General features: G+C 47.4%; 1 protein-coding gene across 1 annotated transcript; it reads left to right on the top strand.

Moving 5' to 3' along the window:
* Positions 1–12835: 12835 nt before the first annotated feature.
* Positions 12836–14990, top strand: Abhd16b (abhydrolase domain containing 16B). Its single transcript, XM_021645431.2, has one exon. The coding sequence runs from the start codon at positions 13073–13075 to the stop codon at positions 14726–14728; it is 1656 nt and encodes a 551-aa protein (XP_021501106.2). The 5' UTR covers positions 12836–13072; the 3' UTR covers positions 14729–14990.
* Positions 14991–16705: the final 1715 nt, after the last annotated feature.

Below are 16705 nucleotides of genomic sequence, written 5' to 3'. Positions count from 1 at the left end.
TAACCCCAGCACTTGAGACACAGAGGCAGGAAGATCTCTGTGAGTTCGAGGACAGCCTGGTCTACAGAGTGCGTTCCAGAACATCCAGGGCTACAGAGTGAAACTCTGTCTCAAAAAAAAAAAAAAAAAAAAGAAAAGAAAAAAGAAAGAAAGAAAGAAAGAAAGAAAGAAAGAAAGAACTGCTTGCTCTTCCAGAGGACCAGGGTTAAATTCTCAGCACCCATATGACAGCTCACAACTGTCTGTAACTCCAGTTCCAGAAGATCCAATGTCCTCTTTTGGCCTCTGAGGACACTGCGTGAATATGGGACATAGAGATGCATGCAGACAAAACATACATACATAAAATAATTTTTAAAAATATTTTATGTGTACGTGCCTGAATATATGTATGCATGTTGAGTATATATGTGTGCAGGAGCCTGTGGAGGTCAGAAGAAGGCATTGGGTCCCCTGGACAATTCTGAGCCACAAAATAGTTGCTTAGAACTGAACCCAGTAAAAACAGTAAGTACTCATAACTACCGAAACATTTCTCCATCCCTGCCCAAGTTTTTAAGTCTTTTCAAAAAATTAATCCCTATTAATGTCTAATTCGTACATATATTTATTCATATTAAACACAGCACAAGTAAAATTTAACAAATTCGTGATTATGTCCACTGTCACAGAATGCCATGGTTCTAAGATTTCATGTAAACAGAATCATGCCTTGTATAGTCCTGGTGTTTGGGGTTTTGTTTAATACCCTGTAGTACTGGGGATTAAACCCAGGACCTTGTACCCACTAGGCAAGTACTCTACCACTGAGCTACATCCTACAGCCTCTTCCCTCTTATTATTTCATTTATTTATTTGTGTTTGTTTGCCTATTTACTTAGGTTTTTCAAGACAGGGTTTCTCTGTGTAACCTTGGCTGTCCTGGACTCACGTTGTAGACTCACAGCTATCCGCCTGCCTCTGCCTCCCCAAGTGCTAGTTACAGGTGTGTGTCATCATGCCCAGCTGCTCTTATTTCTTTGACATAAGGTTTTACTAAGTTGATCAAACTGTTATTGAATTCACTCTGTAGCCAAAGCAAATCTTCAACTTTCAACCCTTTTGCCTTAGACAAATTATAGAATTTGGAATTATAGAATTACAGACCTGGGACACCAACCATGACTCCATGTGTGTTTTTCTGCTCATGGCTATTTCACTTAGCATAAGCATAATTATCTCTGAGATGTTTTTCTTCCCATTCTATAGAAACAACCAGCTTGTTTATTGGTCACCAATAGATGGATACTTGGGTTTTCCTAGTTTCAGGAATTATGATTCATGCTATGAACATCTGAGGACAGCCTGTATAAACATGATTAATTTCTTTTAAATAGACTCTTAGGAGCAGAGGTTGCTCAGTGGTAGAGTGCTTGCCCAGCATGTTCTAGAGTCTGGCTTCAACACCCAGCACTGAAAAACAAAAAAACAAAGGTGGAAAAAACAAAAACAAACTTAAAGCTGGTAGCAGTGGCACAAGCCTGTGATTCCAGCACTCTGGGAGACAGGGGCAAGCAGATCACTATGAGTTCGAGGCCAGCCTAGTCTACAAAGTTCAGGACAGCTGCCCAAGCTGCTTCAAACTCTGTTTGAAGCCCTGTTTCGAAGACCAAAAACAAAACAAAAATAACAATTTTTTAAAAATGAAAACTGAAGAGTAAGGTTGTTCTATGTCTTGTTTTCTAAATCTTATGTGTTTGTTCTTGGTTTCCTGTATCAATTGTAGATTACTAAAGGTAGAGTGGGACACATGGAAATCACAGTGACATTGGACAGTGTTTGAAGCAGTTTTATGTAATAGTGAAGGCCTCCCACCATTTTATTTCTTCTTGGAGATTCCAGTATGGTATCTTAAACTAACCTTGGAGATGTCATGTGGGCCCCTCACTCTTTACTTCCTCTCACTCACACTTGGGTCACACGTTAGAGCAGCAGTTCTCAACCTGTGGGTCAAGACCCCATTGGATAACACTCGCACAGGGTTCACTTATCAGGTATCCCGTAAATCAGATATTTACATTACGATTCACAACAGCAGCAAAACTACAGTTATAATGTAGCAACGGAAATAATTCTATGGGGGTCCTGACACATGAAGAACTATATTAAAGGGGCACAGCATCAGGAAGGTTGAGGACCACTGCCTTAGAGCCTATTGTCATCAATATACACACTCTAAAATAACCATTTTTACTTACTCAGTGTCTATCATGTTCACCCCCAAAACCCAAAGACTGTTACGTCGCGCAATGCCCTGCTCTCTACACCTACCCGTGTGTAGCTGCTTTCTCAGCCAGCTTAACTGTGCAGTCCAGTGTTAAAGAGTTACTCCCTGGGAATACCAGGAGCACTTGAATTTCAGCCTTCTCGTAGTGTCCATCTGAGAACTTAGGCCGGCACCTAAGCCACTGCTCATGCTGAGACATCAACCTAGGAAGCCTATGGCACCATGGATCATGCTACCTTTCTTAAATACTTAGGTTTTTGTGTACTTAATATATATATATATATATAAATTTCTGAGTAAGGCACAGTGGCACACACCTTTAATTCCAGTACTTGTGAGGCAGAGAATTTGAGGCCAGCCTGTATACAGAGTGAGTTCCAGGACAGCCAGAGCTAAACATAGTAAGACCCTGTATAAAAATAAATAAATAAATAATAAAAAAGACAAAACGAAAACAAGTTTTAGATTTATCTTTATTTAACATGTGTAAGTGTTTTGTGTGCGAGTATATTTGTTTATCACGTGCACAAAGCATGCATATGATAAACAGAAAATTGCGTTAGAATCCTCGGGAGTTACAGATGGTTGTGAGCTGACATGTGGGTCCTGGGAATTGATCCTGGGTCCTCTGGAAGAGCAGCCAGTACTCTTAAACACTGAGTCTCCAAGTCCTAAATTTTCGTTGTTGTTTTACAGCTGGGCAGTGGTGGCACATGCCTTTAATCCCAGTATTTAGGAGGAAGAGGTAGGTAGATCTCTGAGTTTAAGGCTAGCCTGGTCTCAGAGTAAGTTCCAGGACAACCAGAGATACACAGAAAAACCGTATCTTTTTCTTTAAGAGTTATTTGTTTATTTGTTTGTTTATTATGTATACAGTGTTCTGCCTGCAGGACAGAAGAGGGCACCAGATCTCATTATAGCTGGTTGTGAGCCACCATGTGGTTTCTGGGAATTGAACTCCAGAGCTCTGGAAGAGCAAACCAATGCTCTTAACCTCTGAGCCATCTCTCAAGCTCGAGAAACCATATCTTGAAAAAAAATTTAAGATAGGATCTTATAAAGACCAGCTTACCCTCAAACTTTTAAAGATGACCTTAACTTTTAGATCACCCTAGCACCTTTCAAATGCTAGGATTACAGGCATATGCCACCGCACTCAGTTCTGTATAGTGCTAAGTATTGCACCCTGGGCTTGACAAGTGCCCTACCAGTTGAAGTACATCTACACTCAGAATCATGTCTCTTGATTGTCTCATCATAAACCTTTTCATGCCTTTTTGGTACTCATTAACTATCAGCTTCTCCATCCCTCCACATTAGAGTTGTGCATTTGTTCCTAGAACATTAACAGGGAATGACCAGGAATCGCATAGGAACCAAAATCAGATGCTCAGATGCCTTGTATAAAATGTAGACTTTGCAGAGACAGGCAGGTCTCTCTGAGTTCAAGACCAGACTGGTTTGCATTAGCAAGTTTCAGGCCAGTGAGGGCTACATAGTGAGACACCATGTCTTAAAAACAAGCAAACAAACAAACAAACAAAACAAAACAAAACAAAAACATAGGCTTTGCATAGAACTTGAACACATCCTTTTAGGTAAGCAAGTACTCTTCCACTGGGATACATCCCCTAACCATAGTCTTATGACTTATAACGCAATACAAAAAAGCTGTGTGCTCAGTTATGGATACATTCTTCTTCCAAATAGTTTAAACCTGAGCTTAGTTAAATCAGACCAGTCTGCACACACAGAGGAGGAAGGTCAGTTACCTTTCTGAATACCACAAAGTCTGATACCTTTAGTGGCAGCTTTCTTTCAAGCTCTGTGCCCTGGTCTGCAAGTCTTGCCGATCTTCCTACCTCCATCCCAGGACTCTACAGCCCACTAGCCTTGTTCTCACATTCCCTCCCCCCCCCGCCAAAAAAAAGCCCCAGCTTCCCTCAACATTGGGGCTCTCCAGATTCATTCCCTGAAAATTAATTCCTACAGTCGGTCTCAATTCCTTTTCTCTGCAGTCTTCTTTAGTGTCAAACTCTCACTTGAACCTTTATTTATCTTCTGGTATCCAGGTGCAGTGGTGCATGCCTGTAATATCATTGGGGAATTCAAACAGAAAGATTTAGTAGTTCAAGGTCGTCCTTGGCTACATATCAAGTTTGAGGTAACCCGGGTTACCTAAAACCTGTCTCAATAATTAAAATATCAGCTGAATAAACTGTTCTAAGGATGGTGAAGTGGGAGTGAAAAGGGCAGAGAACGGGGCATGAGATCATTATTACTAGAAACAACGAGTGACCACAATAAAGAGCTACCTTCATTTGCCCTGGTGATGTCTATGGCAGAAACCCAGCGGAGCAGGAGAGGATGCCCATTCTGTCATCTGATGTCTGTGTAAGGAACACCTGCTGCGTCGCTGGCACTATCTCGACCCAGGCCCACAGGCCCTGCCCGCCTGGGACTTTCCAAGGGCTGAGCCAGTGACCAGGAAAGTCTTTGCTAGGACAGTCGGGGCACCCAGGCATTTCCTGAGAAGCCTCCCTTCCTTTGCTCATCTTCCTTTCTACCTCCCACTCTGGGGAGTTTCCTAAGACCAAGGCCTGCTATTTTCAGTTGAGAGAGGGACTAACATTTTGACTCACTGCTGCCCCTATAGGAACCTAAGAATATAAAGTGGAGGTGGGATTGGCCCAGGGCAGCAAGGAAGTCGTCTTTCTCCTGGCCCTCATACCCAGCTACACCTGGGGAACTGAAGGGGCCTGGCACAGAGGAGTGGCTTCAGAGCTGGACTCCAAGCCTCTGGACAGGGTTACTTGCCTTCGGGAGGGTGGACTCGGGGCCTGGGTGGGAAGTCACCCACTTCCTGCAGCCTCATTCTAGCACTTCAAAGGTTTCTTAAGGTTGTATGGTGACTCTGGGTACCTGAACAGCTGGAGAATCTGGACAGACACATACACCCTCAGTTTTGACCCAGCTCAGAGCTGTTTCAAAGTGGTTAGGGTAGACAGCCTTGTGGTTTGTGCCTATCCCCAGAGCTGGGGTGGTGAACATCAGAGCTTCTACTCTGTCCCTCACCCTCTCTGCCTCACTGTCTTCCCTGGGTGGGTTCAGAGCAAAGACCCAGACACTTTCTTGGCTCACAGAACCTGTCTTGGACCAGGTGCCTCCTGGGACATGTGATGTGTGTAGGTGTGGGTGGCCCAACCCTGAAGTCTAGATATAGAAGTCACAGGAACCAAGGTGGGGGTATCCTCCAGGCCAATCTCCCTTCCTCTACTTTGTCCCTTCTGTTCTGTTCCTTCTCTATCCTCCTACCCATGGTGAGTAGGGTAGGAGGAGAGGAAGAGGAGAGGAAAAGAGGGGACGAAGAAAAAAGCCTGTTTGCCAGGTTTGCCCTAGGATCCTGGCCCCTACCATCCAGGCTGTGGTGGGCTTGACCCCACTACAGTTCCTGGAGACTGGGTGGATGGGATAGAGAGAATTGTAGCCCTGGAGCAGCTGTCCTAGACTGGGGCCAATGCTGAGAACAGAGAGTGCCTGGGGGATGGGGCAGGTTTCAGAGTCCCCTGGGACCAGCTCTGGGACAGTTGCCATTTTTAATCTGTGCAAGTGACTTAGAAGGAGCCGCGAGGGCCATAACCTAGATCAGCTCAAAGCAAGCTGGGTAAGTGAGCCCCCTCCCCCAACCATGTGCCAGAGGGCGGTAGAGGCCCTGGTCCCAGACTTCTATCATGTAGGACGCAGATGTGGGTTTGTGGTGACTCCGCCTAGCCAAGGCCTATCCACATTTCAAGAGACACTTGGCTCTGGGCTGGATCCCTCTTTCCCCTGTGACTCAGATAGCTATAAGGCCATATTCTCCCCAGACTGGGGTCACTCTTGAGCTCACAGTCCTGAATGCTTAGCTCTCAGCAGAAGTCAGCTTTCGGTCCCTCATCCAGGGTGGTTCAAGTTGCCAGCCCAACGGAGGAAGGCACAGCGCAGGCAACTTCGCTAGGGAGCACTTTGCCTCTGCCAACACTACCTGGGTACAGACTGTGTTCAGCTCTAGATCAGACTTCACCCTTAGAAATCACTCTGAAGCCCTCGTCCACATTTTCTATCACCGGAGCTCTCCGGCTGTGGCAGGCACAGTGAGAAGAAGGTGACAGGGTGCTGATCAGGATCCTCAGGTGATGCCTCAGCTCTCCGTGGTTTTGGCACGGACTGCCCCTTCTGTGGCAGAGCCTCACCACCCTTCAGTTTTCTTACAGTTCCATGCAGAAAGTCAGGAAAAATGTGGGTAAACTTTGCTCTGTGGGGATCTCAGTGCCCACTCACCACTTCCCTTGCAAGTCTCTTTTCTGGAACCTTCTTGGCTGGATTCTTTTCCAGCCTGTTATTAGTTTTCAGGTCCCCAATGGCCAAATAGCTAAGAGTCAGTGACCCAAGCTGGTGACATGGCTCAGCGGACGGTGCTTGCTAATAAGTCTGGTGACCTGAGTTTAATTCCTGGGACCCACGTGGTAGAAGAGAGAACTGACTCCTACAAATTGACTTTTATCACCCTCCCAACACACACACACACACAAATAAAATCAATCACTAAAAAAAAAAAAAAATCTTAAAATGTAATTAAAATTAAAACATCCCCCCAAAAGGCAGTGCCCCACCTTTCAATCTGCCCTCAGCCCAGCTTTGTCGCTTCTCTTTTCCAAGACACAGGGTTCGTGGCCTCAAGTCCAGACCATAGTTTCTATCTGATCACCAGGAGGGTACCACAGGTCCTCTACAGGGGAAGGAGTCCCCATGGGCTTCTGACTGACAGAGCAAAATGGCTGCTGCTAGTCAGTAGCCATGAAATCTATACACACAGGATAGACACACAGCAAAAGCTCAAAGTTGCCCTAGGTGGTGTAGAACTTACAGAAACAAGTTCTCTCCCAGCGTGGGAAAGACTTCCTGGTTGAAAACGGCTTCTGCAAAAGCATTTGAACAAATAACTTGGCAAAAGAACACACCCTTTGATAAATACCCTCTCATAAAACATTGTCGAGAAAAGCAAGCTGCAGAGTAAAGAGGCTGTGGCTGTGCCTCAGTTAGTGGAATGCTCACTTATTGTGTGGAATATCTTGAGTTTGCTCCTCAGTACATAACAGAGTATGGGGTACACATCTATAGTCTCTAATCCCAGCACTTGGGACATAAAAGCAGGGCTGTTAAAAGTTCGAGGTTATCTTCAGCAACACAGCAAGATCTGGACCAATCTTGGATACATGAAATCCTGTCAAAAGAGAAAAGGGGCCAGGGCAGGGTTTGTGTGTATGAATGTTTATTGACAAATAGAGAAAAGTGTGACAGGACAGACTAGGTGTCTATCTCAGGATTTCAAGGAGAGGGGTAGAAAGGACATCCCTGTCTCACTGGCTGAATTAGAATGTTAAATTTTAGCTAACAATAATAAATAATCACTTTATATCAATAACTGGATATTTAACTTTATATCAATAACTGGATAATACCTAAGGCTTCTGCTTTGAGATTCCCAAGCCAGACATGAGACTGCCTTCTGACCATACAGTAACCCTTCAAAGTAGATATGGAAACCTATAGACCAACTCAGGACCATTGCCTTGGCCTGAACCCCATGGGGAGACTGTTCACTCTCACAGTCTGTGGAAAGCGTGTAGATTGCAACCCTGCTCAGGAAAGAGGTGGTGAGCCCAGGGAATGGTGGTGAGTCCAGGGAACTCTGATTACATCTGGTCCAGTCCAGAGATCTATGGGAAGCAGCATGGCCATTCTCCTCTGTCAAGACCCTGACACTGGCCCATTTCCACTGGCCCATTCACTCAGGTCAAGGTAGGTGGTACCAGCAGCAGTAGTGGGCAAGGATTAGTATGTCTCCCCTTCAGGCTCTGGTGGGATTTATGTCCTCACCACTTCCTCTTCATGTACAAGATATCACCACCAAAGGGCGGTGATATATGTGGTTACAGGCTTTCACTGAGATTGAGGTTCAGAAGAAACAGTTTGTGGTTTTTATCGCCCTGGGATGGGTGTTACATCCCTCTAGGTCAGATCACCAGGCCCTTCATCCTGGGCCAGAGGGAGACAATGGGGTAGCTCTTCAAGGAGCCAGGAAGGAGAGGGCTCCCCACCCACCCCACTGTCCTTGAGGACTCTTGATAATTAATTCTCTGTGACTCCAGATGTTCAGCAGCTGTCTTGGCCATTTCCGCCCCTTCCCTTGACCCCATATCCGCCAGGAAGAGTCCCCTCCTGTCCTTGGGCTCCAAACCACCCCCACCTTCCCTGCACCCCATTTCCTGAGCAGAGGCATTTGTGCAAACTCAGCTCCTTCTCCTGAAGGCAGCTTCAGTTTTTCCAAAGCCAGGGTGCTGCTGTGGTCAGTTATTGCTGAGCTAAATATCCTCTTCCAGGGGACTCTGATCCTGGCTCCAGCCCCTCTGGCCTCTGGGACTGGTTTTCTCTCTTTCCTTTCCCTCTCCAAGGTTAGCTTTTCAGACTCAACAGCATAAATCAAGAGCCTCTAGGGAGGTGAACAGAACTGGCCAGAGAGGAAGTACTGCTTCAGTGGGGGAAGGGGAGCGGCCTGGACTACCAGGCCCCAGTGAGGGTAGAGTGTGGGGGTATGGTGCACACTGAGATGTCTCCTTGGAAGGAGTGGGTGGCAAGGAGTCTTCCATAAACTGATAAGCAGGGCCTCAGAGTCCCCTTCCCCCACCCCCACCCTGTTATGGTGCTATAAACAAGGGGCTGAAGGCAAAAGGACCCTGCTTGCTGCTGCTTGCTGCTGCTGCTGCTGCTCTTCAGTAGAGCATAGTTTCCTTCTTGTCACATGCTGTCCTCTCTGAACAGAGCTGGTGGTTCTGGGGCACTTGGGCTCTTGTGAACTGGTGGGGTGAAGAACCAGGCCAGTCACACACTGAGGTCTGGAGTCCCTGGGGACTAGTGGCTCCGGTTCACTGACCTCTGCCTTCCAAAATCTGGTCTCTGGCTCTCCCAATCTCTTCCTTCTCTTTACAGGGGCCAAGCTAAGGGCAGGTGGGTTTGGCTGAAGAATATGATATTCTCTGTTCCCAAAAGTCTCAGAGCAGGTCAAGCTGTGAGTTTGCCTCCAATAACAAAGAAAAGGCAGTGCCTGCAGACAGGCTGTCAGGAGGCTGCCACTGCCACCGAGGTTAATTTATCTGCAGGGTCTGCAGCTTCCAAATCCTCAAAAAATCTTTCATCAATTTCTTGGGCCTGCACTGAAGAAGGAGGGACATTTCATTCTCTCTTTTGCTATGGTAGTCATCCCTGTGTCTCACACAAAGTAAACCTGATGCTTGGGTCCTTAAGGCAGGGAACTTCCGTTTATGAGAAGTCTCTAGAGCGTGAATGCCCCACCTTCCCTAAAGTTTCCATCTTCATCCCTAAACTACTTTCTTTCCCTACAGGGCAAGAGGTGGCCATTTCAGGTGGTCACAAATATCTTCAGGACACTGTCAATCCCTTGCCTAATGGTGAGGTGCCCAGTGGGCTTGTTCCAAGACTGCTGTAAACCTGGGATCTAAGGAAAGGAGGTTGAAGAACCCTAAGACAAATCCTAGTCCTCAGACCTGACCAGTGAGCAGAGAAGCCCAACTGGAACAAAAACTGGACAGTCAGGAGAATCTGAGTTTTGGAGCTGGGTGTTTATTCATCTGGGAAAGAATTGCCAAAATTTAAAAAACAAACCTGCTGGGGGTGGTGGCGCATGCCAGCAGGAAGATGCAGGCAGATCTCTGAGTTTGAGGCCAGCCTGGTCTACAGAGTGAATTCCAGGATAGCCAGGGCTACACAGAGAAATCCTGTGTCAAAAGCCAAAACCAAAACCAGAAAACAAAAACAATTTTTTTTCATATAAACACCTTTAAACCAGATAGCCTTTGACTTTTGATGGTGTTCCATGCTGTATATCCATATAAGTTTAAATATTCTTTTTTCAGTTTTTTTTTTTTTTCTGAGACAGGGTTTTTCTGTGTACCCTTGACTGTCCTAGACTATCTTTGTAGGCCAGGATGACATCAAACTCACAGAGATCTGCCTGCCTCTGCCTTCCCAAGCGCTGAGATTACAGGTGTAGGTCACCGTACCCTGTTCTCTTTTTGTTTTATTTTTGTTTTTGTTTGTTTCAGAGGAGAGAGGTGACAAGGGCCTGCCTATATGTTCCTGGCTGGTTAGAACTCTCCAAATAGACCAGGCTGGCTTTAAGTTTTCAGCAGTCCTCCTGTCTTTGTCTCCTAAGTCCTGGGATACAGATGAGCACCACTGTGTGAGTTGGAGGCCAGCCAGGTCGAAGACTGCCAAAGACTGTAGTGAGACACTGTCTCAAAAAAAAAAAAGTATTTAAAGGCAGCTAGAGAGATAGCTCAGCGGGTTCAGATTTAGTTCCCAGCATCCACATAGTGGCTGACAACCATCTGTCATCTGTAACTCCAGTTCCAAGGGATCCAATGCCCTCTTCTGACCTCTGTGGGTATCAGACATACACAATGGTACACATACATGCATGCACGCATACATACATACACATGTACATATGTACGCACAGGAAAAACATTCATATAAAATAAAATAATTTTTTTGTTTTTCAAGACCAGATTTCTCTGTGTAGCCCTGGCTGTTCCAGAACTCACTCTCTAAACCAGGGTGGTCTCAAACTCACAGATGCATCTGACTCCCAAGTGCTGGGATTAAAGGCATGGGCCACCATCATGACCTGCTTATAAAACATATTTTTTAATTAAAAAAATAATGTACTTAAGGGCTGGCAAGAAGGCTCATAATTTACAGGTGCTTGCTGCCAAACTTGACAATCTGAGTTTCCATCCCTGACACCTATCAGGGAAGAAGAAGGGCATCAAGTTCCATTAGTTGCCTTCTGCCCTCCGCATATATGGAGTAGCACGTGTGTGCTCACACAAATACACACACAATAAGTTTAATAAAAATGTATTTAATGCAGCTCACATACTGAGCACCACCGCTTAGCCTGACCTATTTTAAGTATATTCAGAAAACTTACATGAGCCGAGCAAAACCACTGAACAGAAAGCCTATTTTTATAACCAAGTGTTAGCTACTTCATGTGTTTTAGCAAATACTGTCCTGAAAGTGAAAACGCGAGGTTTGTAAAGATCCGCTTCAGTACCGCTGTAAAGTCATGGGGCCACACTAGAATCCCAGCACTCGTACCTGAGACAGGAAGATTGTGAGCTCGAAGCCAGTCAGAACCACACAGTGACACCCTGTCTCAGTACACACATAAACACACACAGTCACACCCAAACCCACAGAGACACAGTTTTGTTGTTTATCTGAAGTTTAACTTTAGGTGGCTATTAAGCGTTTTATTTGTGTTTGGGATGGGGTGGGAAATAGCTTCTCCAAATATGAATACTATTGATAGTTGTCCTAGTTAGGGTTTTTATTGCTGTAAAGAGACACCATGACCACAACAACACTTATAAAGAAAAACATTTAATTGGGTCTGGCTTACAGTTCAGAGGTTTGGTTAATTATCATCACAGTGGAAAACATGGTGGCATGCAGACAGACATAGTGCTCAAGAGGTAGCTGAGAGTTCTATATCTTGATATGCAGGCAACAGAAAGATGTCCAGTGTGTCACACTGGACATAGCTTGAACATATGGGACCTCAAAGCCCTCTCCCACAGTGACACACTCCCTCCAACAAGGCCACACCTACTCCAACAAGGCCACAGCTTGTAATAGTGCCATTCTCTATGGGCCAAGCATTCAAACACAAGTCTATGGCGGCCATTTTGAAACCACCACACTAGTCCAATTCCTCTGTCACCTCTACAAACTCAGCATTTAGTTGAGTCTAAAGCTATCGAGCTGCTTGAGACAGTCAGTGCCTTGATTGGAAAGTAGAACAGGAGAGCAGACAGTGGTTGCTAGAGCTTGAAAACCACCTTCCCTAAAAGCCTGGGTTCTTTCAAATAGGCTTGGTCCTCGGACTCAGGGGATTTAGCTGAATTTCCTTGCTTTTAGAATTTGTTTCAGGCCTGGACCACTGCTAAATGATTCCTGGGCACTGCAGTATCTGCTCTACAGCTGTCTGACCCTCAGGTGGGTTGGCCATATTTAGTGCAGGAGAAAAAGAGGAACCCACCCACTAGAACTCTCTAGAAAAGAGGAAGATACACTTTGTGGGTTGGTTCAAGTGGGAAAAAAAGAAGAACCACAGCTAGGCAGGACCCACCTGGAGGCGATTGCTGCTGTTGGTCCAGTGAAGAGGATGCAGAAAAAGTGTTCCTGTGTTCTGTGTGTGTGTGTGTGTGTGTGTGTGTGTGTGTGTGTAGGTGTAGGAAGATGTTCCTAGCCTAACCCTTGTCTTCTTTCTGGGGAAGGTAAGCATGGAACTGCAGGAATCGGGCTAGGAGCAAAACACACCTCCTAACTCCAACAGCAGCTGTTCTAACCTAGATTTTTTGCTGGAAATGTAAACAAATGAACCCCAAGGGTCCAAGGAGGGGCTAAGGGTGTGTTACTCACAACAATTTTGGTCCAGGTATGGGAAATTCTTTTTCCTTAACTCTCTCCCCTCAATAAGGACGAAGTTAAGGCTGTTTATTTCTGGTGTCCTTAGCTGTCTTCAGTGAGGAGGTGAAGCTGCTCAGGTGCTAGAAACATGGTAGAAGCTGCTGTGGGGTCCAGAGGTACTGTCCCAGAGGGTGGGACCGAACTTGAGATATACCAAGCCTTAGAACCCTTTGTGAGACTATTACCCTAGCGTCACTTCTCCCAGCAACAATGACTCACAAAACTGAGAGCGATACAGCTTTCTCTTGGCCCTGGAAGGCACAGGTCACAAAGGCCATTGGGGCCTATGAAGAGAAGGCATTCCGTCAGAGTGCTGTGCGTAGTCCCTGCCTCCGCAGTTGCCCGCTGGGCCGGGCCTGCGTCTCCTGCTCCCATTCCACAACCAGGACTGGGCCTTCAGGCCTTAGGGCTAACAGGGAACAGTGCAGCGCTTCAGTGCCCATGTGTGTCATCTGCTTTGTGAAGGCACTAGTGCACGTGTTTAAGATCTACTTGACAGCAAACTACACGTACAACTTCCGCAGCTGGCCGGTGGACTTCCGCTGGGATGACGTGCATGCCCCAGGCTCTAGAAGCAGCAGTCACCGTGCTTTGACATGTGCTGCGGCTGCAGCAGGTGTGTGGCTGCTCCATGATGCCGCGCTGGGCGAGGAGGTACTCACAAGGTCTCCACGAGGAGCTCGGAGCCAAGCGCAGTGCCTCCTCCAGCAGATCCGTGAGCTGCCCACCCAGCTCGCCAGCTACGCACTGGCCCACTCACTGGGCCGCTGGCTCGTATACCCCGGCTCTATGTTCTTGATGACGCGCGCGCTACTGCCTCTGTTGCAGCAGGGCCAAGAGCGACTAGTGGAGCGCTACCGTGGGCGGCGTGCCAAGCTGGTGGCCTGCGATGGCAACGAGATTGACACCATGTTCATGGACCGCCGCCAGCAACCTGGCAGCCATGGCCGCGGCCTGCGCCTGGTCATATGCTGTGAAGGTAATGCTGGCTTTTACGAGATGGGCTGCCTGTCTGCGCCCCTGGAGGCTGGATACTCAGTGCTAGGATGGAACCACCCTGGATTCGGGGGCAGCACAGGTGCACCCTTCCCGCAACATGATGCAAATGCAATGGATGTGGTGGTTAAGTACGCACTGCACCGCCTGCACTTCCCGCCAGCACACGTGGTGGTTTATGGCTGGTCTATAGGAGGCTTCACAGCCACTTGGGCCACCATGACTTACCCAGAACTGGGTGCACTGGTGCTGGATGCCACCTTTGATGATCTTGTGCCACTAGCGCTGAAGGTCATGCCTCAGAGTTGGAAGGGGCTGGTAGTACGCACTGTGCGGGAACACTTCAATCTCAATGTGGCTGAGCAGCTGTGCTGCTACTCAGGCCCAGTGCTCTTGCTCAGACGCATACAAGATGACGTTGTCAGCACCTCGAATCATATACCCTCTCTGACATCCTGTCAGGTGGAGGGCGATGTGGAAGGTAACCGTGGCAATGAGCTGCTGTTGCGCCTTCTGCAGCACAGATACCCGTCTGTGATGGCCCGCGGGGGCCGCGCAGTGGTAACCCGCTGGCTGCGTGCCAGCAGCTTGGCTCAAGAGGCTGCATTCTATGCACGTTACCGCGTCGATGATGAGTGGTGCTTGACAATGCTGCGTTCTTATCGTGAGCGCTGCCAGAAGGAGTTGGACGAGGATGAGGCCTGGGGGCCACATGGACCTACCTTTCCCTGGCTTGTGGGCCAAGGCCTGAGCCCCAAGCGGCGCCGGCAGCTCGCACTGTTCTTGGCACGCAAGCACCTCAAGAACCTGGAGGCAACACACTGCAGCCCACTGGAGCCTGAGGACTTCCAATTGCCTTGGGCGCTCTAGCCAGTGTTTATGTGACTCACGAACTTGGGCATTTGTACACCTTCTAGCTCCTTGCAACTGTTCCTCTCCCTACATCTATACAGAAAAAGCTGGCCCTGCTGAGGATCTTGGTGTCTGGGAGACTGGGCAATATATCTTGGACTGTACTTGCTTTCACCTTCTTTCTGTTCTTTCCTGCTTCTGTCTTTTCTCTTCCTCGAGCACATCTAAATGCCTGTGCCTAATTCTCGAAGGGAATGTAAAGATGAACCTGATCCAATTTATGGTAATGTGTGGTGTCTGATCATGGGAGACTAGGGGAGGCTGTGTGGCCACAGGGAAGTGCCTTTCACATGGCTTGGGCTACAGGGTACCTCCTGAGAAGAGGACACCAACTAATGATTCAAGGAGTTCCTAGTGAAAGGAGGGCACTGGCACTGTAGGGCCTCCCTGCTAGCAGGTTTCAGCAGTTGCTGCCCTGCAGTGGCCACTACTCATTTCTGCATTCTGTGGAAGGGAGTTCCATAAAGGGATTCTAGACCTAGAGTAATGGGACACACTGTGGCCTGTGGCCTATAGCTCCTGAATGACCACTTGTTACTAGGTGTCATTTTAGGCCAGACCTGGGCTAGGTCTGGGCTTTGTTCATGGCTCAAGAATGCAAAGCATAGCCAGGTGCAGTGGTGCATGCCTGTAATCCTAGCACTTGGGGAGGCTGAGGCAGAGGCAGAGGCAGATGAACCTCTGTGAGTTGGAGGCCAGCCTGGTCTACAAAGGGAGTCCAGGATAGCTAAGGCTACACAGAGAAACCCTGTCTCGAAAACAAAACAAAACAAAACAAAACAGAAAGAATGCAAAACAGAATGACAAATCTTCAGCTCACCACCATCTGTACTGTGGTCACTGCATGAAGCAGCGACACTGGCTGTTCTTTTTCATTTCTAGCCCTGTGGACAAGGGCTCAACAGGTTGGGTTAAGCAAGATGGTAAATGGAGAAGATACATTAATGGACAATCTTGAACAGGATACTGTCACAGTCAATTAAGCACCTAGGCCTGTGCAAGAAGACACCAGGAGGGAGAAGAGCCAGAGAAGGGAGGGGTAGAGGGAAGCTTCCAGGACCCAGTACTCACTGGGGCTTGGCTGGAAGAAGTTCAACCCTGTAGGAGGGGCAATTCTGAAAGACGGTAAACATCATTCGAGGCTTTTTGGGGGGGGGGGGCAAAAAGAAATTGTTGAGGCTTGTTTTTAGCAGACAGTTGCTCAATGGGCATAACTCCTCATTTGAGGACTCCTGACACACTAACACGACAAGAACCTCAAAGCTCTGGAGTGATGTTTGGGAAATTACTTTAGGCTCAGTTTACTCATCTGTAAACTGGGAGGGGGCACCAGCGCTGGCTCACCCATTGTTGTGAAAAAGAAATTGAGAAAACACTGCGGTGCGTGCATAGGGTTGAGCTTCAGTTACTGGGAGGATCCAACAGGTCCCTGCTGTGTTCAGAGCTATGTGAACTCTTCCAGTATGATAATGCAAAGCAAGCCATGCCGCAGCCCCCAAACCGGGGGACCGTAGTGTAGGAATCTGGCTGGAGAGAGCGGCATCTGCAGGGCAAGAGGATGAATCGCCCTCTCTTCATTTTTAGTGCAATCCACAGATTAAAAAAAAAAAAAAGTCTATGAAGTGACTGCAAATGCAACTTAATTGGTACAGTGCTTGCCTAGCACGCATCAAGTCCTGAATTCTCGATCCCCAAAACAGTATAAATCAGCAGTGATGGCAGGCTCCTGTAATCCTAGCACTAGGTAGGTGGAGGCAGGAGGATCGTAGTAAATTCAAGGTCACCCTTAGATACAAGAAAAAAGGCTCAAAAACCAAAAAAAAAATTACGGGCGGCAGGGAGAGGTTTTTACGGGGACTAGGGAGTGCACAGCCTGAGTCTGACCCTTCGAGGTGCGCGGCCGAGGACCTTGTGGGCAGTCAAAGGTAGGCTGGG

Source organism: Meriones unguiculatus, chromosome 4 (assembly GCF_030254825.1).
Source record: "Meriones unguiculatus strain TT.TT164.6M chromosome 4, Bangor_MerUng_6.1, whole genome shotgun sequence".
Classification (NCBI taxonomy): Eukaryota; Metazoa; Chordata; class Mammalia; order Rodentia; family Muridae; genus Meriones; species Meriones unguiculatus.
Note: the sequence above shows the minus strand (reverse complement) of the source record. Positions and strands in the feature narration are given on the sequence as shown.